Source organism: Echinops telfairi, unplaced genomic scaffold (assembly GCF_000313985.2).
Source record: "Echinops telfairi isolate 266 unplaced genomic scaffold, ASM31398v2 ScPeMD7_6;HRSCAF=24_0, whole genome shotgun sequence".
Lineage (NCBI taxonomy): Eukaryota > Metazoa > Chordata > Mammalia > Afrosoricida > Tenrecidae > Echinops > Echinops telfairi.
In genome coordinates, this window is record NW_022103902.1 from 7,925,585 (window position 1) to 7,952,247 (window position 26,663).

The 26,663-nt window shown below is 38.8% G+C and overlaps 1 protein-coding gene across 8 annotated transcripts in view; it reads left to right on the top strand.

Moving 5' to 3' along the window:
* The window catches only part of BBX (BBX high mobility group box domain containing), a 317,543-nt gene that overhangs the window by 174,974 nt on the left and 115,906 nt on the right, over positions 1 to 26,663 (top strand). For 7 of the 8 annotated variants that reach the window (XM_045286176.1, XM_045286175.1, XM_045286179.1 and 4 more), the window contains 2 exons: positions 16,778 to 16,948; positions 22,147 to 22,389. In XM_045286176.1, coding sequence (XP_045142111.1) covers positions 16,787 to 16,948; positions 22,147 to 22,389 — 405 coding nt within the window. In that variant the 5' untranslated portion in view covers positions 16,778 to 16,786. Of the gene's footprint in view, positions 1 to 11,703; positions 11,767 to 16,777; positions 16,949 to 22,146; positions 22,390 to 26,663 lie in introns of those variants that run through there. The other variant, XM_004706386.2, reaches the window with a different exon arrangement.

Consider the following 26,663-nt stretch of genomic DNA (forward strand, 5'->3'; position numbering starts at 1 on the left):
TTCTAATTAGAGGTTGACAATGTTGAGGCTGTACTAAAATGTTGGAAACTTTTTAAATCCTTTAATACAAAAACCTAAGAAAGTTCATGAAATGTTGATTCTATAGGAAAAAATATGGAATGATACATGAAGCATCTAGAGCAGATGGAAAGAATCAGAGTCACTGTTACAATGAACTAGTCGAAATTCCGCCATTCCAGCCGTTAGCATATAAGCAAAAACCAATGGTGCTGAAGGAAGATGCCTAAGCTTCACGAAAACCATTAGCCAAAAACAAGGCTCCAGGAATTGATGGAGTACCCACTGATATCCCATCAGCAAGCTGAAAAAACATTGGAAGTACTCACTAGTCTACACCAGAAAATTTGAACGACAGCTACTTGACCAGCTGCCGGGAAGAAATCCATATTTGTGCCCATTCCAAAGAAATGTTACCAAACATAATGCTCAAACTACAGAACGGTGTTATTGATAATTGCACACAAGTAAAATTTTGCTTAAGATCATCCAACAATGGTTACAGCAGTGCATTGACTGGGAACTGCCAGAAGTTCATGTTGGATTCGGAAGAGGACAAGGAACAAGGGATATCATTGCTGATGTCAGGTCGATCTTTACTCAGAGCAGAGAGTATGTTTACTCGTGTTTCATGGACTGTGGATAGATAGCCTTGAGAAGATTGGGCACTCGAGAGCACTTGATATTGCGCTCCTTCAGAACTTGTACATGGATTAAGAGGCATTTGTGCAAACAGAACAAGGGAATAATACTGCATGTTATAAAATCAGGAAAATGTGTGTCAGGTTTGTAACTTTTCACTGTACTTATTCAATCTGTATGCTGAGCACATCATCAGAGAAGCTGGATTATATGAAGAAGAGTGTGGCATCAGGATTGGTGGAAGGCTTATTAACAGCCTGCGATACGCAGGTGGCACAACCTTGCTTGCTGAAAGTGAGGAAGCACTTGCTGATGAAGATCAAGGATTGTAGCCTTCAGTATGGATTGCAATTCCATCTAAGGGAGACTAAAATACTCACAACTGGACCAACAAGTTGGTTGATTCTATAGGAAAAAAATATTGAATGATACATGAAGCATCCAGAGAAGATGGATAAATGGAGATCACATCATGATAAATGGAGAAAAGGTTGAAGTTGACAAGGGTTTTGCCTTGCCTACATCCACAATCAGGGTTCATGAAAGCAGTAGTCAAGAGATCAAAAGATAGTTTGCATTAGGTAAACCTGCTGCACAAGACCTCTTTAGAATATTGAAGTGCAAGGATGTTATTTGAGGATTAAGGTGCACCTGACCCAAGCCGTGGTATTCACCATTGCATCAGATGCATGTGAAAGTTGCGTGTGGAAGAAGGAAGACCGGAGAAGAATTAATGCATTTGGATTGTGGTGCTGGGGAACAACATTTGGAAAACCAGGGCTGCTAAAAAAGACAAACCAATCTGTGTTGGAAGAAATAAGGCCATAGTGCTCCATAGAGGCATGGATGGCAGCAAGATTTCTTCCATACTCTGGACATATTGTCGGGACAGACCAGTCCCAGGAGAAAGGACATCATGGTTCGTAATGTGAAGAGGGCAGCGAAAAAGAGGGATGGCCTCAAGGGGATGGATCGACACTGGCTGCATCAGTGGGCTCAGGCATGGGGACAATTGTGAGGATGGTGCAGGACTGTGCGGTGTTTTGTTCTACTCTGCATAAGCTCACTGGGCCCATAGCGCCAACAACCAAACAACAACAACATTCAGTAAATAGTGTACACAATTCAATATTCTTTTTACCCTCTAAATTCTAGAATTCAATTCTAGTTTACAATGTAAGGGTAAGAGTAACTGATTGAAAACAACGAACAGCATGAAGCAAATACTTAAAACAACTATTGCAGACCCATTATATAGACAAGACCGGAGCCAGTGGCAGAATGGCTCAGCTGTGGACTTAAAAGGCAGTGGGTTGCACCCACCGGATGTCTTTAGGAGTACGATATTGCAGACTGCTTTTGTACAATTTACAGCCACGATTTAAAATTCATCTGATGGCAGTGGGTTTAGGTTGTTTTGGTATATTGGTGGGACATGTTCCATCTGCGGAAAGGTTATGTGAGGGAAGCTCTGCCATTCATGAAGCGGATGTATTTATTATGTCCATATTTTCCTGGTGGAGGGAGGTTGGAAGGAGGGCGATGAAGATCTTATGTGCAGACAGGGATTCTATAATACAGTCTGGTCTCAGGGAGCCAGGTAAAATCATAGCATAGACTGGTAGTAATGGATCCTCAGGCCCATATACCTCTGATGCTTGAATACCTTTCATAATTTGTCTGCTTGAGCACTTGCTGTTTCTGTCCTTGAACTGGTCTGGTTTCTGCTTTTGCAAAGTGCAGGCTAAACACTACAGCCCCTTACTCCTTGCTTCTATATCACAATCTTGCTTCTTTATCTCTAGTCTGGGCAGACTAGAGAAACAAATCCATGGACACATGTGTTTAAGGATGAGGTTTACATACAAGAGCAATTGTACAGTAAGAAAACATCCCAGTCCAGTCCAAGGCCATAAGTCTGATATTAGCCCATATGTCTGATACCAATCAATAAAGTCCTCCAGACTCTTGAAACACATGCAATGAAGCCAAATGCAGGACGATCACAAGCCAGTGGGTAGAAAGTCTTGGGTCCAGTGGCGTTGTAAGCATCTCAGCGCTGGCAGAGGTCTCTCTGTGGCTTCTCCAGCTTCAGAAATCTGGTTGCATCCATGTGGCTTGTCTTCTGCAAAATGTCTCCCAGGGAGTGGCAGAGAGAAGTGTCTTCCAGCTCCAAGGAGGAAGTACCAGATTTCCCAGAATTCTCAGGAGAAGTCCATGCCCACACAGAAGTCTCATTGGCTATCTCCAGATTGACAGCCTAGACTCCACCCCTACACTCGTCATCCTTAAATTGATACCAGATTAGGTGACTACCACACACAAGAACTCTACAAGCAAGAGAAAACTAGTAAGAAGAATGCTAAAGGGTTATTACACATTATACCCATCCGTAGGTTCTCTCTAACCATTTCTGTGTGAATACATTTTTTTCTCTAAAATCAAAATTGGCCCCAAGCATATTTTATTTGCTCCTGCTGGTTCTATTTCAAATTGTTGCCCAAATTTAACTTTATTCTCCGCCAAATTTTATTATATATTTTATACTCCAGCAATGGCCTTTTCATCTGTAAGGAACTTAAAGAAAAGAAAACTTCCGAATGTTCGCTTGTGCTTAAATGTGGTCGCACTAAGGGATGTGTAGACATTCTGTGCTGGGTGCTCTTCTAGGATTCTGTGGCAGCGCCGAGTAAGCGTTCTTTTCATGTCGGACTTGCTCGTGGAGATGACAAGCTCTCATAGTATCTGCTAAACTGTAACCTGCCTCGTGTGTTCCGTACACAGGGCTGAATTTGGTTAAAATGTCAAGAAATCATGTTGTTTGCTCCTCTCCTGTTCTCAGCATAATTAGAGACTCACATGCTCTCTGTCAATAAAGCATATTTGTTTTGAAAGACTCAGTACTCCTGGGCTGTCAGTCATAAAGACGTCAGAGAGCACTTTCTGAGTTAGTTGTAAGATCAATATTTACGAAGCACAGAGTGGAGAAAAGTACACTGAGTCACAGGTACATGTCCTTTCTTATTTTCTGATCTCCTTCCTCCCCCCTGGTGTATTCAGTGGAAGTCTCTGTGAAGGACTTGAAATGTGAATGGAAACTTGGGGGACTCACCTGCCTAAAGGAAATGCTGAGACTAATTAAATGCTTGCAAATTTAGTAAAATGGGATCACTTTCCCTGAACAAATACGTATTTGATTAAAACTAAAGTCAGTGATTCAGCTAGATGGGAGAAAGCACCTGTGGAGGGACTCTAATGATGCCCATTTTAAATCCGTTAGGCTGTGTCCCTGGTTTGCTTCCTGATGAAAAAATTGAACTCTTCATGCAGCTGTAAAATGGGCAGACTCATACTCCACTGGATTATGAGATATTCAATAAATTACCGTATTTTCACACAAAAAGTACACATTCTAGGCACTTTATTTCCATGGGGGCAGTGTTTCTGAAAAATCCAAGAATGGGTGCAATAAAGACTTGGTGAGCTATAAAGTGGTACATTGATAGGGAGTAGTAATTAAAGGACTCCAGGAGAGTTTAGTGGCAGCGTGATCTTTTTTCCCTTCCTGGACATCATATTTGGAATTTATTAAAGAAATCTATCCAACTTTTATATTATAAAGTGTTTTACGATCAAGTCAAAACAAGATTGCTTACAGATGTCAGCCCAGTGACTTCTTTATTGCTATTTTATAATCCTAGTGATCTATCCTTGAAAAAGAAAGAGGAAGAAAACAAAAAGATGGGCTTGTGAAGAGCACGATGTCTCGCGTTTGCTGGTTGTTGTATGTTTCGCTGCTAACTCTTTCTGGCCGGGACAAGTCACTGAGCACTTGCTCCTCTGGTCTCCTTTAGATAATTCCATGTGTCACTATGGAAACATTGAAATATAGACCGCTAAGTTTTATGGAGATTCCAGAAAGGAATTCAGTTAATGGTTAACTGTCTTAGTAGAGTTAAGAATCTTGCTTGAGGGGAAGGAAGACAGTAAATTTGAAAAGTCCAGGTTTACCTTAATACATAAGTGATTCCTTCTTCCCTGAATCAGCTAGCCCCGTGCGTGAAGGGATAGAAGAGCTACTTACAAGATTTATCTGGTTGTACGATTTATAATTCTTTACAGGGGAGCTTTTGTGTCTTCATACTATAAAGTATTGCGTTTGTATTTAAATGGGATATCAGGGGATTAAAATATTGGCCAGCAGAGGGAGCAGATTTCCATAAATTGGGCTCCGAGAAAAAATAGTCCAATAATCTTATATTATGTGGGCCTTACAGCTTTACAACACTAAAGAAACAGGAGGACAATGTGAGGGGATTTTGGATCATGTTAAAATACGCAGTTATATTTATTCACACTTTTGTAGTTTTTAAAAATGGAAGCAAGGCAAGCAAATAATAATATAAATAATACTAATAAAAGCAGACCCATTCCCATTGAGTCCATTCTTACCCAGCAGCCGTGCGGGGCAGTGTCAAGACTCTTTATGGCTGCGGACTGCCACATCTGCTGTACACTGGCTGTTGGTCTGAGCCACCAGCCTTGCGTGCACAGCGGAGAACTTAACCATTGTCCTAGCCAGTCTCCTTGGAGACAGAGCAACTTATGTGCAAGGGGGCTTCAAAAAGTTCATGTGAAAATGTAATTGAAAGATAATGATTATTTTTTTCATTGAACTTTTTGAAACCCCCTCACTAATTCTATGCATTGAAGAAACTTTTTAGTACTTTTAAATTGTAGGGTAGAAAATTTTTTAAGGAAAAATGAAAATCATGATGAAATCTTAATGCCATAAATTTAGCGAATGAAAAAACAAAACAAAAATTTAGTGAATGAAAACAAGTTTTCAGCATTTGTCCTTGGGTTTAGAGTAAGGTGACCAGATTTAAAGCGGGACACCATTGGTGGGGGGGGGGGCGGGGGGGGGGAATGTCTTGATTAAAAATGTGGTCTATATGGACCAAATAGACCATTCCCTAGCTTGTCGTGCATTCTTTCCAGAAATCGGGACTTTTTTAAAATGCCAAAAATCGGGACGCCTGGTCACCTTAGTTTAGAATCCATTTGGCCCAAACACCAGAATATTTAAGATACGATTACTAATGGTCTAAACAACGTCCTCAAGGCAGGATAATGACCCCCAATCATCAAGTAAGCACTTCTATTATTTTGACATGGATTAAATCTTGCAACTGGATTTTATTTAAAGAAAAAAATAAATTTAACTAGCAAAAATTATAAATTAATTGTGACATTTTATGCATTCTAATTAATTTTCTTGGCATACATGCAATTTGACATAAAATCGTGAAAACCACCCACTTTCAGGCATTATTTATTAAATATATAACCCATTCCAGGCAGTCTTCTGAGCACTTGTGAATAAAGGTAAGCAATACACCACCTGTATGCAATCTGTAATCGACCAAATAGTGAGCTCGTTCTACTCTGCCAAAGTAGAGACGATCCTTTAGGATAAGTACTTCAGTGAATCCCATAACTACTAAAACCAAACCAAACCATCCTTTGTTGCTTTTAAAAGAATCATTGTTTTAAGTTTTAAATATATATATATACCGATTTTTGTTTTGCAACTAAGGAGATGGAGAGGTTTACTCTGGAAATTGGACAGATTTTAACTGTAACTTTTAAGGTATTTGACATGTATTTTTAAAGACAAGTAAGTACCTTAGAAAGAGAGATTTTGAAAGGTGAAATGCATTGCTGGTTCTTAACCTGGGTCGTTGTTTTTATTTGTTCTCCTTTTAAAGTATAATCAAAGATCAGGATAGGAAAATCTAAACTTTTCAAAAACTTAAAACAATGATTCTTTTAAATGTTTACGACTTTTAAGTGAAGAGTAATTTAAAATTCTAAAACCCGGTAAACAACATAGGATTAAAGGAAGTTGATAATTACTTCTCCTGCGAGATCAAGATTTTTTTTTTTCTGTCATGACCCCTGCTGCACATAAAATTATTTTCAAATAAATAAAATTGCCAGGTGTTTGAGTCTGATAGTTTGGGCATGCCAATTGAGTGATTAAGGAGCCCTGGTGGCGAAGTGGTTGCATATTGGTCTGCAGTCCACAAGGTCAGTAGTTTGAAACCTACTGTAGGAGAAAGACAAGGCTTTCTATTTCCATAAAGAATTTGTCTTGGAAACTCACAGGGGCTACTCTACCCTGTCCTATAAGATAGAAACCTATTCTGTAGCAGAAATGTGAGCATATGTAATGTGGAAAATTGATGTCAGGATTGGTATTGACTTGATGGGCAGGGGTTGGAGGAGTGTTTGTTTTGTTTTTAGTTTATACATCAGAAGGCCAGACTGGTGAGCAAGGGCAATGGGATTTGAGAGAAAGATGATGTGTACAAGGCAGAAGGGACAGGGCTTGCTGAGAGATTAGATACTGGTGTGAGAAGCCAGTTGATTTGAGTTTAATGATGACAAAGTAGGAAAGATATATGAAGGGAACAAATGCCCGGTTTCTGTTCTCCAAGGTTTGGCATACTTCCCAGGGATATTGGTGGAGGCAGAGGCCTGACCCAGACACGTATTTTCTCTGAAAAGCAAGAAATCAGAGTGATATAGTGAAGTAGAGAAGTTGGAGCCTCTGACCAGCATCAACACAGAATGGAATCATGAGTGCTTTCTAGGGCATTCATCATGGAATTTAGAACCGAGAAGATTAGGAACAAGTCAAGTAAGTGCAAGATACAGTCCAGGAACAACTGGCAAAACCACGCTGGCTACTGCCATGTGGCTTGGGGCTAAGCAGTCTCCCTGCAGGATGGTGATGGTTTGCCTCCACAAAGAGGACCAGTTAAAAGAGGAGGGTGATTTAGAAAAGCAGATGGTGTGTGGACCAAAGAAAGACGCGTAGAAGGGATTGTTTGTTGACAATTCATCAAAGAGAGAAGGAAACTGAAGACTAATGGCTGGTGGTAACAAGGAGAAGTAAGATAAACACACTCATTGAGACAGAGGGAAATAGTTGACCTTGAATCCCCTTTGAGAGAAGCAGAAAGAGGCGGCAAGTGCTGGAACTGTCAGAGCAAACATCTCCTTGCTACACAAGTAGTATAGGCTCAGTGAATAGCGAGATTGAGAAATGAAAATAGAAGCAATATTTCTCAGCCTTCTTATTATATGAGGGTGAACCAAAAAGTATTGCTAATAAATCATGGAAACTTTTATTAAATAAAACTATCAATATGTGAAGGTATTATTTCTCATCTAGATCCATACTCTTCTGAAAGTAATGTTTCAATTGGGGTTAAACATTGGGCTACTAGCCACCAGGTCAGTAGTTCAAACCCACCATCCGCTCCATTGAAGAAAGATGAAGCTTTCTGCTCCCATAAAGACTTTTTTGACTTTTGTGAACAAAAACAAGTCTGAAGGGGACAGATTAGGGCTGCAGGATGGATGGGGTAAAGTTTCCCAATGGAATTCTCATAGGACAGTACTTGTTATGCTTGAAGGATCAGTATTTCTTATGATGGGGGGCGGGGGGGGGGGGGACAAAACGCCTTGGTGCAATGCTTCTGGTCTATTGCTCATCATTGCAGTTTTCAATTTCTTAAAAACTTCTTTATAATGCCCCTGATTGTTATGTCTTCAAGGAAATCTTGCAAGATACCCCCTTTGGGATCCTAAAAAGCAGTTACTACAACCTTTGAGGCTTGAGTAGATCCCCTCAGAAGCTACTGCTTTGATTGGACGGTTTTTTCCAGGTACCTTAATGTGAGGAAGACAAGTGTATCGCTAGGCGAGTGTGCCTGCAGCCATTCATTGAGCACAAAGACACGTTTACACACATTTCGTTTGGAAGGAGCTGTGCACATGTGAACTAGAACTCTAGCTGCAATACTTTTTGACTTACTCTCAAACAATATTTCTTATGTGCCAAAGACTAATAAGTGTTTTATATTTTTGAACTCTCAACTCACAACACATCTATGTGGTAGAAACTCTTATGATCTCCTTTTTATCAATGAGAAAATTAATGCACGGATAGATTATATTATAATGTCCATGGCTACATCATTAGCAAACAATTTATGGAGCCAATACACCCATTCCACACTTATCAGCATGGTTAGGCTCCATGATCAGGTCATTATGCAAAAATCAACATTATGTAAAAGTAGAACGCAACTATATCACTATATTACTGCCCATTTATGTTGTTATATAAATGCCAAATTGCATAGCTTATTGCTGCCAAGTACGTCAGTGAGAATCATGCCCTAGTCAAGTTGATATATAACCGTAAAAGCCATGATTCCTCTTATTTCACACCTCAAGATGTGTTACTACCAGACATATGTTATTAATGTGCAAAACAGTCTAATAGATTTTTCAATAATGTTGTAAATTTGAAGTGTCAGATAATGAGACGGTGTAGTTGAGGACCAGTTTCTTAGCCATGAGGCACCTGAGTGGCCCAGTGGTTATGTGTTGGGCTACACTCATTTGAAGTCCCCCTATAAGTGAAGAACACTGAGAATTACAATACTTCAGCAATATGCCCAAGCCATTCTGCCAGCACATGGTGTGGCCAGGATTCAGAGTCAGGTCTTTAGTTCTAGAGCCTGGGATTTTGCCGACTTCTCCATACTGTTACTTCCATCCCAACCCTAGTCAAGCTAAGACAATGCATTTACTCCAGGTTAACAAGGTCACTGCTCTCTCAACTTCCTACCATGCCTACCAGTTTCAAAACTTGTTTCTTCTTCCAGTTCCTTCAGGGATCCAAATTGTATAAGGCACTCAAAGAAACCCTAAAGCATGCACTACAGTAAATTGACAATAATTATATAGTCAAGTGTCAAAAAGCAACAATAAACAGCACAGCCTTCAAGTGTTTTCAGAGGTCAAGAAAAGGTGCTATGGAAGGAAAAGACCAACATAAAAACTATAGTGAAGAAAATGTTTTCAAAGTGGGAGTTCACAGAGGCCTTGCATTGAAAGTAGGAACAGGGTGTGGGGTGCAATGTACAGGCTTGAGAGAGCAGAAAGAAGGCAGCGTGGAAACATGCCTAGGGTACCCACCCCAGCCTAGCAGGAAAATAGAGGAGGCTTATGGGGGGCCAGGTAAGGTTGCACATTTTAATCCCCCAACACAGTTGACTACTTGTCAGTATGATAATTATGTGCTGTCTATGTAATAAATGCTCATAATTAATACCTTTGTTAATTTTTAAACAGAAAGAGGTAAACATGTAATGGGGGTGGGGGGGGAGGTGACTCTCAAAGGTTCGTTGAAAGGTGATTTAATTCCATTTTCCACAAGATTTTTGAAGCCCGCTTATGTATTAGGCTTGTTAAAGAATAAGAACCTGATGACTTTTTAATTACGCAGGGAAACACCACTGTAAGATGAAAGGAAAATAAATGTGGCTTGGATGGGGTGGAGCACATTTCTGAACCTCTTGCTGAATTCTCTGTGCCACAAGCTTTCCTGCCTTTGCAATCGTCCCTCTCCAGCTAGCTGTTGTGTCTCCCCAAGGCGGAGAGCCTTGTTAAGTTGTCCTCAGGCCAGCCGTCACGGGATGCAGTCATCAGCGATCTTAAAAGCACATCTTCCACCCCGTGGTAAGGGGGAGACCAGGACCGCAGTATAAGGAAACCCTTCTTTGAATAGTGCATCCCTGTTAGTACTCAGGAAGAGCGTATAGACCACATCTTGACAGAGTTAAAGTTTCAACTTGAAAAGTGACTGCTATTCAATAAGGAGCACATTTTAAAGACACTCTTTGTGTGAATAGAGTGACTGAATTGCTTCTAAAACGAGAGGATTACTTTACTGAATGAGATATTTTTCATTTAATGTGCCTGCAGTTTACAATTGTCATTAGAATTACAATAAATAATAATGATTAGCACATGTAGGGCTTTTATCTTCGAAAAGCTTTATAGTTCATCTAATTTAATTGTCACTTGGCATCAGGGGAAGTATGTGCTAGCCCTTTTTATGGTGAGCCCCCAGAAGCCCTCCTTTTCCAGCCCCTCAGTGCTACCTTTTTGGTGTTCCCATGGGAAATGCTCAGAGAAGTGATGGATTGTAGGAGCATTCATATCCACGTGCTCCTTTTCCTGGATAAGAGTTTAGCCTCTTCAGTTAAGCTTCCTGGTTCCATTTCCCCCTCCTCTGATTGCTGACTGCCATCCTAACCAAGTAGTCACTCCCAGTTTCAGCCAATGGGTTCTTGTCTCAATGAGTCTTAGGAGGATTAAGTGAGTTAATGAATGTTTCACAGTTAAACTTGCCCTAGCTTTATCAAGTATTGTCAGAGTTCAGAGCAGAGTGATGGATTTGACTTGGGGTTTTTACAGAAGGCTGTAAGGACCAAGGGATAGTTGACCTAGGGCTTGGAGGATGAGAAGAACTTTGATAGACAGTGAGAGGTGAATTTCAGTGTAAAGTTTCAGAATATCCAAAGGGTAGAGGTCATGATACTTAGGGTAAAAAGGAGTAAAGCCTTCAAAGTTTTACTGTTTATCAACTTCTCTGGCAATAGGATTCCATAAAAGACTGAGAGTAGGGAGAGAGTGTTTGGATCAGTCCATTTATGTGGGAACTCTAGAGCTGGCCCCATGTGCCACCACTTTGGATTGGCCTTGCCTCCTTTCTGCACGCTGTGGAGAAAGCTGCGAAGCCCTGTTGTCTAAGTGGGACCCAGGGGAAGCCTTACTTGTCATTAAAATTTTTAGCCTGTCGAACTGTGAGATTTCATAGGTTTCCTGTAAGTCCCCATATCATTTGGTCTGAATGTCCATGTATAGGATTCAACTGGACATACTGGAAACAGTTTAAATTCTAATATATCCTTGTGACACAGAGTTAAACTCACACAGAATTTTAAAGATTGAAAGGCTCTGATTGCCTGAATTGTCAGATTAAACTATGGAAAGACTGAGAGGATACTGTTCTCAAAATTTATGATCTTAGCCAAAGTACTATTTCCGACTATATATCACTCCGACAAAGAAAGGAAAATGCTCAATATTTCTTTTTTCTTTTTCCAGGTTGGAGATAATATCATCGGGGAACAGTTCATTCTGGTTCTACCCTCTGCTGAAAATTTGACTTTCAAGGTGATACTTATTTGCCTGGAGATCTTTTTAAAATACAGATCCTGATTCAGTATATCTGGGAGGGAAATATTAACTCTCAGCAAGGGGTTTAACCTGAATGAACTGGTTTAAAACCCTGTCTGGGAAGCACATGGACCACTTTTAAAAGAGAGGCATCTTCTTTGAACAGCATCTTCAAACTGAGTTTCAGGGGGCAGATGCTACCTTTAAAAACGGTTTTTAAAAGAATCTAGTGAAGGGGGAGGAGTGAGCTAAACATTGAGAGAGAACATTCTAGGAGCCAGGCACTGCCTGGGTGTGACATGTTCTCACAGTAGAGCTTTTATTCAGTCTTAACATTAGTGGGAAGTTCAACCATATTAATAACTTTTCAACAAGTCATGGGAGAGGCAAAATTCAAAATGAGTTCTATCAGACTTCATTGTCTATTTTTGTTGAGTTTGTTGTTATATGTTGTATTTGCCTTTTACACTTATTTTATCTTTGTTCTGTGAATTTCTTTTAAGACTTTAACCTCAGTATAGGTCCTCTTGAATGACTTACTGAATTTGAAGAATACAGTTAAATGGAGTCTTTCCTAATTTATCATGTTGATTTAGAATGAAATCCAATATAATGAATCTTTCATTGAGGTCAATCATCAGTATAGAAAAGAGTATATGCGGGTTAGTTTATTTGCACAAGACAAATGAATATTCAGTATTTGGCAGAGGGCACTTTAGCCTCCATTATTTGACAATTTCAATAGCATTATTTGATGACATTGAGTTTTTCAAGTACATCACTCGCTTAGATTTGAATTCCCTGGCTCTAGCTATTCTGTGATGCTCTTGAAATGTTCTTTTTGACAATGAATACAATGCCATTCCTTTTCAGTTTGCCATTCCCAGAATAGCCTCAGTTCAACTTACTGCCATCTACTTGATTTCAACTCAGTGACCCTACAGGACAGAGTAGAACTGCCCCTGGGTTTCTGGGACGTCTATGTCTTTTAGGAGTAGACAGCCCATGGGGCAGCTGATGGATTTGAACTGTTGACCTTGCAGTTAGCACCCAAAGTATAACCCATGACAGGCCTGGGATTTCCTAAGGACCATGTGATTATGAAATTCAAAATGGCCAATACCAGTCTATTCCACTCACTGATGCCTAGGATATTGATCTTCAAGTGTTTTCATTTCATTTTTGATGGCTTCCAGTACCTTCCACTTTACCATCTTTAAAGGATGTTTGCAGTTGTTTGCAGATGTTGAGTTGTGTCATATTGGCAAATGAAGGGTCCAAAAACTTTACCTCAACCCTTTCACTGAAGTCAGCTCCTCCCCAGTGGTCTTTTACATCTCCTCCAAGCTAAGGGATTCATCTTCCGGTACTTTATCAAATACTGTTATGCTGCTGTTAGCAGAAATTTTACCGGCTCCCCCCCCCCCTTTCTTTTCAGAAGTAGATTGCCAGATTCACCTTCCCATCTGTCTTCATCTGCAAGACTATTTCAGATCCATCCGATAGCATTTCAACTCTTTCAGTGATAGAACCATGTTTGCGCGTCTTCAGGGAAGACGAGTTAGTACAATTATTATTCATATTTACAAACCAACCACTAATGCCAAAAATAGATTGAAGTTTTTAACACTAATTTCTGCAGTCAGATTAAATATGCAATCAAAATGCATTAATAAGTATGAGTGATTGGAACGTGAAAGTTGAGAAGGAAACAGGATTCAAAACACTCACTCACTGCCATTGAGTCTGTTCTGCTTCAGAGCGACCCTAGGAGTTTCCAAGACCGTAACTCTGTGCAGGGTTAGCTGACCTTGTCTCTCTCCCTCAGGAGGCTCGTGGGTTTGACTGCCAACCGTTCAAGTTGCAGCCCAATGTGTAACCACTACATCAGCAGGACTCCTACAAGAAGGATTAGTAGTTGGAAAATATAACCACAGTGATAATCCAGTTTGCTGGAGATCACGTGATAGAATTTTGCAAGACCACTAACTCTTTCAGTGTAACTACCATTTTTTAACAGCATAAACAGCAATTATATGAAAACCTAGTGGCACTGTTAGGATAAGCATTGGACTGCTAATCGCAAGGTTGCTGGTTCAAACCCATCAGCTGCTCCATGTGAAAAAGATGAGGCTGTCATCTTTCTTTTTTGTGTGTGTGTGTGTGAAGTTTTTTGTGAAGATTTGTAGCCACGGGACTGAATGATATATTTTCTTCTGGATACTGGCAATTACTTCTCCTGACTCGTTAATAACAGCTGCCTGATTTAGAGTTTCCCATGGATTTCTTTTACTATTTAGAAACTATGTTACCACAAAATATTAGACCTCCAATATGGATTTAATTACCATTCAAGGAATTCACCCTGAAGTGATTAATAAGCCATGAAAACAATATTCCCCCCTTTCTCTGCTTACATAGCATCGATATTTTTGAAAATTGAGTTGCCTCTGCCAAGTTTGTTTGTAGATGGAACGAGAATTATTAAACAGTCTCAGTTCACAAGAAATTTTTGTACTTTTATTGAGAGCGCACCAGATACCTATTTCCATGTAGAGTTTCCATTTAGAGTTTTCAGAAACTTCATGTACTCTTGAGGCGACAGGCACATGAGTCAAGTAATTGCTTTAGATATTTACCAGAAGTACTTTTTAAAAAGACTGCAAGAACATGTATTTGTTTGTGTTTTTCCTCCCTCTTTTTTTCTTTGATATGACTTTTAGTACATTGATTTTTATCAAAGGAATACTTTAATATGTTGCTTTTAATTGTTGTATAAAAAGTATTCCAAATGTCCATCAATAGTAAAATGATTGAATATATTCGTATATTCATTTTTTAAAATTATAATTATTTATAAATGCAAATGATCCAAGGAATATAGAGGGGAAAACAAAGGTATATGCAACTTAAAAATATTTTAAGAGCTATATTTACTGATATGCTTGTACAAGGGGGCTTCAAAAAATGACAGGAAAAATTCCATTCCTTTTTACTTCTATTTTTTTCTGTAAACTTTTTGAAGCCACTTTATTATAAGAGATATAGAATGATATAATTCCTACACATGAACGTTCTTTAAGAGGAAATATTATTAGCAAAACAGAATCCAGAAGTAGGCTCATGCATTTATGATAATTTAGCACAGGATAAGGTGGCCTTTCAAAGCAAATAGAGAAAGTTTGGGATATTTAGTAAATGGTATATGTGGTCCAGTTGGATAGTTATTTGCTAAAGAAAGACTATGTCAGATCCCTACATTACTCCTTTTATCAGAAGGGAGTCTAGATTGACAAAATATTTAATTTTAAAAATTTAAACATACTAATGTCAGGGGGACATCTGAATATTTGTTTGTTTGTTTGTTTGTTTGTTTGTTTGTGTGTTTAAATTTAGGAGTAGGGTAGACCTAAGAATGAATGAAAATACAGAAACAAATGAGATAGATAGGTCATTATGTTTAACCCTAGAACACCTGAGTTTTTAATTTCAGGGGAAAATTTTTGATGCTATTCCTTACTTTCATAGTTATCAATATATATATTAATATATACATTTAATTAAATGTTATGAAAACATTACGCTTGGCATTATAGGGTTAAGGAATATTGTTTCAAAGACTTGGGGATTAGATGATTCTTGAAAATAGATGTTCACAGACCTCAATTTTAGCAACATGGTATTAGAATGTTAATTCTCTCAGTTTGCAGGCAGTGGAACAGTGCACACAAACATTACTCGGTGATTTCAGCAACCATGCTTGTGCTTGCAGTTGCACCAGTATTCACGCCTCATTGAAATTGGTGGCATTTAATTGTACTATTTGAATTTTGATATGGATGTGTATAAAGCATGATTTATATATTAATAATGCTTTGAATGAATGGATGAGAAACAAGTCAGAAGAAAAGTTGTGAAATAATATACAAGAAACCGATATTTTTGGTACCTCTGTGCTGTGGGCTGGGAGTGATAGGAGGCAAGCCTCTTTTTAGTTTATAACCTTCTAGACTGTTTGCAATTTTATAATGTGAAAATGCGTTTTTATTGTCAGAAAGAACACACTTAAAAAAAATAATTAAAAGTGCTTTAGAATTTGGGGCTTCTAAAAGATTTTGTCATGGGAAAATACCAATTCTAATTCATCATAACGGTATACAGTATAGGGTTTCCAAGACTAAGTTGTGGAGAGAAGACAGCTTTAACTTTCTCCTGAGGAGCTACTGGTGGGTTTCAACCACCAATTAGCAGCCCCAAACCTGACCCACAGAATCACCAGGGTTCCCTCGTCACCCACTGGGAGGAGAGAGAGAATTTCAGAGAGTAAATTATTCTACCAGATTGTTATGCATATGCAGTGGAGAGACACAGAGGTGTTTGTGAGTCTTTGTGTCACAGAGAGTCCCAGAGGGTGCTCACGCCCCCAAGTAACTTCTAATGTTTCCTTGCAATGAGTCTTTGCAGGATACACAGTTGACTTAAAAATAATGTCAAAGAACAAAAACAAAATGTGTTGGTCTTCTTGAGAAATTGTTGTATTTTAAATCCCAAACATTGATTCTTACATTAATTTCAATAATATTATGAGCATAGAGCTAGCGGAGTGTAGAATGCAACACTAATGTAAGCTATTATGGTAGAAGAGGACTGTCTCCCACTTTATATATGAGAACTACCTCAGTCAGCACTTGCACCTTTTGGCAGAATTTTTCATGCTTTTCTGGTGGAAAACTTGAGAAATACTTCCCTGAGAAAATATGAGCAGATGAAGATAACTTGTAATCGCCCTAAAACTTTATTTTGGTTTTAAATTCTGAAGTTACAAAGTGGAAAGAAGTAGATTTCATAAAAGGAAGATTTTATTAGCTTCACTTATCCCTTTAAAATGAATGTTTGAGTATGTACTTAAGATTCTCACGGAATCCAGTAAATGTCTGAAGGGAGCTAAATAAACGGATTTTAATCACGTTTCCTCCGATTTCTTTCTTTTCCTCATTTCTCACCACAGGTCACAGTAATGAAAGGCAGTACTAGGAGTAAAGAGCGTTCAGCAGAAGGGGAAGAGTCTGGAAAGCGACCCAAGCGCAAGTGTCTTCAGTGGCATCCATTGCTAGCAAAGAAGCTTCTTGATTTTTCAGAGGAGGAGGAAGACGAAGACGAAGAGGAGGATATTGATAAGGTACGTCCCCTATTTATGACAGAATGTGAGAGTCTCTTTGTATGTTCACAACTGTACTAGACGCTGAACCTGCATGGTCGGAAATGTATGGTTTTAAATGACAGTACAATTTAAATCCTCTATACTACCTAGCAAACATTTAATTCTAATTATTGGCCATTCTTATATGAACCTCCCAATCAAGTAAAGTAGAAGTTTCTTAAAGCAACTAGAAAAAGGGCAACAGCATACATCCTCCAACAACTGAAGAAAAGAAATCATAAAAATTCTAGCAAAAATAAATAAACTGGAAAACAGTAAAACAATGAAAAAAATCAGCAAGACAAGAAGTTGATTCTTTGAAAGGATCAACAAAATTGACAAACTGCTGGCAAACTTTAGAAAGGAAAGGGAAGGTACAAATATCTAGAATTAGATATGAAAAAGGCAGCATCACAACAGATTCAGATGAAATACAAAGAATAATCACACATGTCTACGAAAAGCTGTACTCTAACAAGTTGGCTAACCTAAAAGAAATGGATAAATAGCTAAAAGTGCGTCATCTACCCAAATTAACGCAGATGGAAATAGAAAACCCGAACCAGAGCCATAACAAAAGAAACAAAGAAGGTCATCAAGAAATTCCCAACCAAGAAGAGGCCAGGACCAAATGGTTTCAAAGGGGAATTTTACCTGGAAGGTGGAGGGAATGTGTGGTAGAAAGGGGGAACCGATTACAAGAATCTACATATAGCCTCCTCCCTGGGCGATGAACAGCATAGAAGTGGGCAGGGGGAGATGTCCAACAGTGTAAGATATGACAAAATAATAATAATTTATGAATTATTAAGGGTTCATGAGGGAGTGGGGAGGGGGGCAAAGGGGAAAAATGAGGGGCTGATATTAAGGGCTCAAGTAGAAGGCAAATGTTTTGAGAATGATGATGGCAACAAATGTACAAATGTGCTCGACACAATGAATGTATGTATGGCTTGTGATAAGGATTGTATGAGCCCCCAATAAAATGATTTTAAAAATAAATAAATAAAGAACATTATAATAATCATTAAAATAAATTCTGGCCAATAGAATCACAAAACATATAAAAAAATTGCACCAAGACCAAGTGGGATTCCTAGCAGGTATGCAAAGATGGTTCAACACTCAAAAAGCAATATAATATACCACATAAGACAAAGAATAAGAATCACATGATCATATCAATGGATGCAGAAATGGCATTTGACAATATTTAACACCATTTCTAATAAAAACACTCAATAAAATAGGAATAGAAGGTAAACTCCTCAACATAATAAAGGCCATATTAAAAAATAAATAAAAGACCAACATCACACTTAACTGTCAAACCCTGAAAACATTTCAACTGAGAAGAGAAACTAGGACTGGCTGCCCTTGGTCACCATTCTTATCCAACATTGGCTAGAAATCTTAGCCAGAACCATTAGACAACAGAAAGAAATACAAGGGAATACAATTGAGCAAAGAAGTGAAATTCTCACTATTTGCCGATGGCATGATTTTATACTGAACCCTAAAAACATCACAAAAATATTGTTGGAAATAATCGAGGAATTTTGCAAAGTAGCAAGACATAGCATTAAAAAACAGAAAGCAGTCGGATTCCTGTATAACCAATGAAAAGAACTCCAGTAAGACATCAAGAAAATAATACCATTTACAATAGCCACAGAAGAGGTGAAATAGTTAGGAATAAACCTAATCAAAGAAACAAAAGAGTTGTACAAAGAAAACTACAGACTCATATTAAAAGAAACCAAAAGAGACCCATACAAATAGAAGAATATTCCATATTCACGGATGAAGAAAATATAGTGAAAATATCAATATTACCTAAAGCAATCTGTACATACAATATAATTCCAATCGAAATCCCTACTTCAAACTTTAAGGAAATGGAACATGAATTCCCAACTGAGCCCAGGATAAACCAGAACTCTTCCAAAAGAAGAACAAAGTAGGAGCCCTTGCATGACTGGACCTCAAGAATTTTTTTATTAATCATTTTTTTGGGGGCTCGTACAACTCTTATCACAATCCATCTATCCATCCCTTTAGTCAAGCACATTTGTACATTTGTTGCCATCATCATTCCCAAAACATTTGCTTTCTTTTTTTTTTTTTTTAACTTTTGCTTCCACTTAAGCCCTTGATATCAGCTCCTCATTTCTTCCCCTCCTCCCCTACCCGCTCCCCCCTCCCTCATGAACCCTTGATAATTTATAAATTATTATTATTTTGTCATATCTTACACTCTCTGACATGTCCCCTTGCCCACTTCTCTGTTGTCCATCCCCCAGGAAGGAGGTTATACACAGATTCTTGTAATAGGTTCCCCCTTTCCACCCCACCTTCCCTCCACCTTCCAGGTATTGCCACGCTCACACTAGCCCTGAAGGGGTCATCCGTCCTGGATTCTCTGTTTCCAGTTCCTATCTGGACCAACAGAGGGATTCCAATATTCTTCAGACTCACATTACATTTGTCTTGTCCACTTATCTTTTCAGTCTTCACCATATTCAATTCCTCTTATTAAGAAAAAGTCTAATGCGTTCTAGGAAGGATTCTGCCTCCCAAGCGTCCTCTTCCAAACTTCACATCCAATTCAGTACCACTCACTTTAGGTTCTGCCTCATAAATAAATGTCTTTCTTCCTACTTCTCCCTTCCCACGAGCCTTACCTTGATTCAGCCCTGTTCATTCCTTTTCTGGACAACTAGAATCACTTTATACCTGGTTTCGCCAGTTTATCTAATTGGTTCTTTATTCATGAATTTACTTATTCACCTCTGGTGAATTAATACCGTATACACTTGAGTATAAGCCGACCTGAATATCAGCCGAGGCACCTAATTTTACCACAAAAACTAGATTAAAAATGTGCTGAAAAACTTGACTTATACAAGAGTATATACAGTAATCATAATATTAGATGGCAGGTTCTTTATTAAAACTTATTAATGTCAGTGCTTAGCAGAATAAAAAGTCAATCATCTATATAATCCTCCCAACATTTTTAATTGGTTCATTAAATTTGAGACCATTGCTCTACAAGGGTAAGTACATTAGTTTTGAGAAAGCACATGCTTCATGAGATGGTTCTTAACCTTCTTCTACAAAGTCATTTCCCACATTCCATCTTCACATTTCATGTACTATTGGACTAGATGTGATTGTTCAAATAAAACACTGAGCCTTAATCCCTACAAATTCCCAACTCTATTGACTATTGGCTTGTTCTGATCTATCTTTCAAAATTAAACTCGGGCAGTAACCCCTTCTGTAGAGAGACTTCCTGTTTCTCTTTCCTCCCCTCATCATTTTTTTCACTAGTTCCTTGTGGCAATTATGATACTGCAGTTTAGTTTGTTTATTAGCATACCCTTCTCCTTTTCTGAAACAGCAACTCCTTCAGTCATAATCTTATTTATCTCTTGATCCCACCCCTTAACTCAACTTTTACAAATCAGTAACTGAATGCCATGAATGACTCTTTTTAAAAGGAAAAATGTCACTAATTCTGCAAACTGCATCTATTTCTGATACTTCCTTTTCCACTTCTGAGTCAGTTTCAGAAAGCTAATGTAGTATCTCTTGAAAATGCAAATCATTAATGATTGTATACATGATGCAGAAAATAAATACATAGTCTTCACTTCCAGTAATCTTTAATATATTTCCAAACCAGATAGCTAAGAATTCAAGACTTTTCTGTACTGCTTGCTTGTGAAAATAATTGATGGTTAATTAAGTACATTCATAATACTTATTTAAACCTAAAAGGCTTTTTAACATGCAATATTGGATTAAGTTAGTGATTTGCTCCAGAGTATGTGTTAAACCAGTTGTTCCAATAAACATTGTATAAAAGAACATAGTTGCTCTCTAAAAGTGATTTTCAAAATTGATTTTCAAAGCAGCATTCACATCACCTTATAAAAAAATCACAAATTTCTTAAAATTGCAGGTTCTCCAGGCCCAGTCAGATCTATTGGATCAGAAACTCTGGGATGGGGCACAGTAAGCTGTGTTTTAAGAAGCCTGTCAGTTTTCATTCTAGTATGTGAATCACTGCCTTACTCTATGCTGTAAACTAACAACTGCCTCCAGCCTTCTCTTGATTTGGTCTATGAAACTAGACATTAAAGAACTAATTTCAGTAAGCATTCTGGATTTCTGATCATGGTTTGCATTGTTCCCAAGAAGCATCATAAAAATCACATAGAAAATGTTTAACAGTCTAAAATGTTCTGAGATTCTATGGTCTGAGATTTACTTAGGACTTTATGCTGACTGCCACATACAGGAAGCGTTGTAGAGAAGTTTAAAAGCAGGAAGGCTGTGCCAGGCTGGTACTCAGGCAGTGGCAGTGAGAACTAGGCAGATGAGATGCACAGAGCATGACTTTGAGGAGTCCACAGACTCTGACAACTGATTGAATGAGTGTTTAGGAAAAGGGAAATTTCAAAGCGAATTTTGAACAGCCTGAGCTTAGTGACTTTATTCTGATCACCTAGCAATTCCCTAGACAAGGCAGTTTAATAGTTATAAGCTTCAAAATTTTAGAATACTGTATAATTTTTCTTTCAAAAATTATTTTAACTATATGTTTTTAATTTTACAGTAGGAGCTCCACTTTTGGTGTGTACATAAACAGAAGTTTAGATTAGTTTTTTCATAGTCTATTTTCATATGATTACTATAGAAAAATACTTCTGAATAGGAGGCATGAAGAACTAATAGATTTTTTATCAGTTGTTAATTTTGAAAGTCCATGTCCTACAGACTGGGTTTATTTGTTCATACCTCAATTAGTCTTAATGCTATGCCAGACACTGCGATTAGGCACTATGGGGGGAGAGTAAATAAGAGAACTTTTATCCTCAAAAGAGTTCATTGTTTAAGAAGAAATTTTAAAACTGTAAACCATTATAAGACAATGAAATATATGCTGTAATAAAATATGCATATATTGCTATAGAAACTAAGCAGAAGGATAAATCATGAGTTACTAATCATCCTTAGTGGTTGAAAAAAAATTATATATATTGGTAAGCTTGTTAAACTTGAGCTGAGGGCAGGGGAAACAATTTATAAGCCAAGAATATTATTAAAGTACAAACTAAATTTCCAAGACACGTAAAGCATGTGACTCTTGTTTTGGTTGGTAATAGGTTCAACTTCTCGGGGCCGATGGCCTAGAACAAGATGTTGGTGAGGCTGAAGACGCTGAATCACCAGAACAGCGAGCCCGGAGACCAATGAATGCATTCCTCTTGTTCTGCAAGCGCCACCGCTCCCTCGTACGGCAGGAACACCCCAGGCTCGATAACCGAGGTGCTACGAAGATACTAGCTGATTGGTGGGCTGTTCTTGATCCAAAGGAAAAGCAGAAATACACAGACATGGCCAAGGAGGTAGGTTTCAGTGACTAGCTATTATGGTGGCTATGAGAAACGAACCCCCTAATCTCCAGTCAGTATACATCGAGCACCTGATGAATGTCTAGCAATATGTAAATGAGCCCCAAATCGGATGTCAGGTGAAAACGTAAGACCCTTCTCTGTTTCTATTCCTGCGTTTCACGTCCACGGTGCATTTGCTGGTGGGGACGCCAGGAGCAGCGTGATCAGGACATTTTTGTTTCTCATTTGGATAGTACTCTCTGAGTGATAGATGTAAGGGATTAGATGACTATGAGTATTAATTACCATCTCCACCCATTGCCATAGCCCTCAGGAAATTGTTGGTGAATTATTTTCAGTGTCTCCAGGGATCCTGGTTCTGCTGTCAAAGAACGCCATCACAAAGATGTCTTAGGTGACTGGACTTGTATCATTGGAAGGAGTTTTGATCTAGTTCTGGTGTCCGGGCACACCACAAGTCAACTCCTCTGGAACGCTTGTGTTTTCCCTCCTTATTTTTCTGTTTTGTAGAATGAGGACGTTGGCCAGATGTTTGTATCCTTTCCAGCTCTCGCTCATGTTTTTCCTTGCTTTTGTAGTACACACAGCTATCAAGCGATAGATTGCTTTGCTTTGCTTTGACTGTGCGTATTGCAGGGTGAGGATTTAGAACCAGTGAGTGAGTGGCAGTGGAACAGTAGTGTGGTGATGTGTGTGTGCGTGTGAACGTTGCATGGGAAGGCTGGTTGAGGCGCATTGTGTGCAGGAAGGGTATTCATGTGCATTAACTTGAAAATGGCAAACTGATTTTATCTCTAAATTACTAAGAACTTAATGAGAGATCATTGTATAGTTAGATGTATCTTGTAGTAGATGTAATGCTGAGTAAGGGAAACATGAAGGAATGTCATTGAAGTTAAACTCGAAAGGACGAGAGGACTAACAACGTTATTTCTTCAGTATTACAACCCAATTTGTAAAATCTCTGTCATCATCCAAACATTTGGGGTAAGGTTGTGAAGAAATGAACCAGCAGGGCACAAAAATACTGAGTTTTAAATGCTACATTTTACTAGAACATCTCAGTATGTGGATAAAATAGTGCTTTCAGTTGCAGTGGTTTAATTGAGTTGTTTAATAAAGTAACATGGAGCATAAACATTTCTTTTTAAACATTCAGGAAAATTTGAACACAAAATAAGTGATTAGTCTAGGTTCCAATGTAGTTCACTAACGATGGCACGAGCCACGCTCTAAGCTTACTGCCAGCTAGTCAGTTCCTCTTCATAGCAACTCTGTAGAACAGGGAAACTGCCCCTGTGAGTTTCAGAGACTGAGACTGTACAGGAGGAGGAGAAAGCAGCCTTATCTTTCTTAAACCCGACACTGGTGGTTTCACACTGCTGACCTTGCAGTTAGTAGCCCGACACAACCCACCCCACCACCAAAATGCACGTAAAACCAAACTCACTGCCATCGAGTCAATTCTGACTCATCGTGACCCTATAGGGCAGGGTAGCACTGCCCGACATGTTTCCGAGATGATGACTCTTCACGGGAGTAGAAAGCCTCATTTTTCTCCAGAGGAGCATCTGGTGGCTTCAAAGTACTGACCCTGCAGTTAGTGGTCCAACCCTTAACTACTACTACTCAATGATGACATAAGGTTACAGGAATTGACTGTTGTTAAGGACCTGGTTTTAACTCTTTAAAGCATCCAGAAAATTCAAAATCAATTACAGTAACCTACATGATTTTAAATGTTTCGATAGATTTCCACTAGCATAACAGTAATTAACAGTAAAATTTTCCATTAAGCACCCCCATATTCCTTCCTAGTACTGCTTACATAGTAAAATAAACAATTATCTCAAACCTCATAGCAAGCTGCATTAGCTTCCTATAATTAAACACTTGAGTTTGTTTTTGGATAACATGCAGCCTGCCACTAGTATATTGTTTGCCTTTTCTTAAATGCTGCTAATTTACAAACCCAATAGGTGGCCACTTTTAAGAGGAAGAATTATTTTCATACAGGAAATCCCTTACTAATTACTTAATCAGGTTCACAATATTTGCCCTAGTGGTGCTGTAATACAATCTGCTAAGGTGGCCCCCTGCACACTGCTAGGAGTGGAAACCATAATTGGATGTTCCACCTCATCACGTCCTTTGTATATATGAAATGTTGCCTCATTTCTACTACAAGGTGTAGAAGGTTCAGCTATTTTAACATTTATTATATAATTGCTCTCTAGTTATAAATGATACTTAGTGTTCCCCTTTTATTTACTAGATGGTTCTGAAATTACATTAAGGTGCAAGTAATTATGCTGGTGAATTTTTGTGTGTTAATGTTGTGGCCTTACTTGGGATCCCCGTTCAATCAAGAAATCTATTAAGTGGCATCAGTGTGTTAGGTTTGGGGGCAGGTACTAGTGATACAAGAGCAGTGATAATACAGTCTCTGTACCTCCAGGCAATTCTTTTAAAACTCTTTTTACTGTTTAACCTAGTAATTGTTCAATTCCAACATATAAACATTCTTTATTAGATACAAACTGTGTTCTCTCAGCATAGCATGTATGTGTGCATGTGAGTGTTTACATTATTGTTTACCAATAGGAGTCCTGGTGGCATGGTGGTTATACACTGAGTTGCTAACCATAAAGTCAGCAGTTCAAAACCAGGGGAGAAGGATGGGTCTTTCTACTCCCATAAAGAGTTACCGTCTCAGACACTCACAGGGCAGTTCCACCCTGTCGCTGAGTCCGCATCAACTTGATGGAGTGAGTTTGGTTTCTGTAGTGTTAACCTGCCATTATCATTGGAGTGAACAATATATTTTTTTTGTTTGCCTTTTGATTTTACATAAACCTAACTAAAGAATTTTACGTGAAACTAAGTAAAGGCTTTTAGAAATAGTATTTGTGAGATTTCAAGTAGTAACACAGCTCTAGAGTGTGACCTTTTTACCTGTTAGCTCATGAAAATTTCCTCTGCCCCGCCCCATGGCCCCTGGTTATCCTTTATTAGTTCATCTGCTTAGAAGAACAACACTCGTTCTGGGATTTGTTTTCAGTTTCTTGAGTTTTTGCCCAGTACTAATTTTCATTGTTTGGGGAAAAAAAAGGTTGAATCAGGGTTTTGTGTTGTCTGATGAAAAATTGAGATTTGAATCCTGTGAGAGCAGTAATTGGGGGTAATTTAAAAATACTGCCCTAAGGATACAGCCTGGCTTGTTGCCTTCAGTTTAGCATGGCAGGACTATGCAGTTGAATGTGTGTGGTTGCCGGTCAGGAGGCACAGAAACAAGTCTGCCTGGGCCTTTTAACATCTTTGTGCATGTACTCTTGTAAATATAAGAATGTGAAGTTCCTATATTCCTGCCTAGGCTTTAGCTGGAATTTCCCACTTGTCATTTAAACTAATGATCATAATTAATTGACCGTCGTGTAAAGGCTCATGCAGTTTTACCACTGCTGGAACAGTCAGTTAAGAGAGGTAGGACGATCTGGGAAGTTTGAACAGTTTCAGATGATCGCTGTAACATGGGTTTTTGGCTAGGGGTGAGGGGCAGTTAGTGGATGGTGAATGGCAATCGGCAGGAAAGCATTCTTTCACTCCTTGGTTGGATCGTTTGAGCTCTGTGTTTTATATAAGCACAAACAGGTAAGGCCAATTATTCTTATCTCCTTTACCAAAGCGAGAATCTGAGGCTCCGGAGAAGTATCTTAAAGTTACAGATTTCGTGAACTGTAGAAACTGTAGAAGTGGCATGCCCTTGCTTTTTTAACACCAGTACTCTTTTATCATCTGTCAGAACGAAATCAAACACCAGTGCTATCCTTGGGTCCTGCACATGATTAAGCAGTTAACTGAAAGGCCGACGGTGTGGATTTTTGCAGGTGCCTGGGCAGAAGCTGTGGCGATCTCCCCCTGAAATATCGCAGCCATTGAAAACACTGTGTGGAGTGTCATTCTACTCTGATGCCGTCGGGGTTGCCTTGAGTTAGAATAGCACTTGGTTTGTTTCATCTTACCCTGGTAGAGCCGTAGTGAGAGAGAAACCCTCAATGACAGAGACTGACAGCAACTAGGTTCAACTAGCTGTGGGTTCAAACAGACCTGTGATGTTGAGGATGGCACGGGACCAGACAACATTTTGTTCTGATACCCGAGGTGGCTGCACATCAGAGCTGATTCAGCCAACAACAGCGAAGTTACTTATTTCAGATGACTAGAAAATAAGTGGGTTCAAGCACGTCTGGCAGGAATGTTAGCGA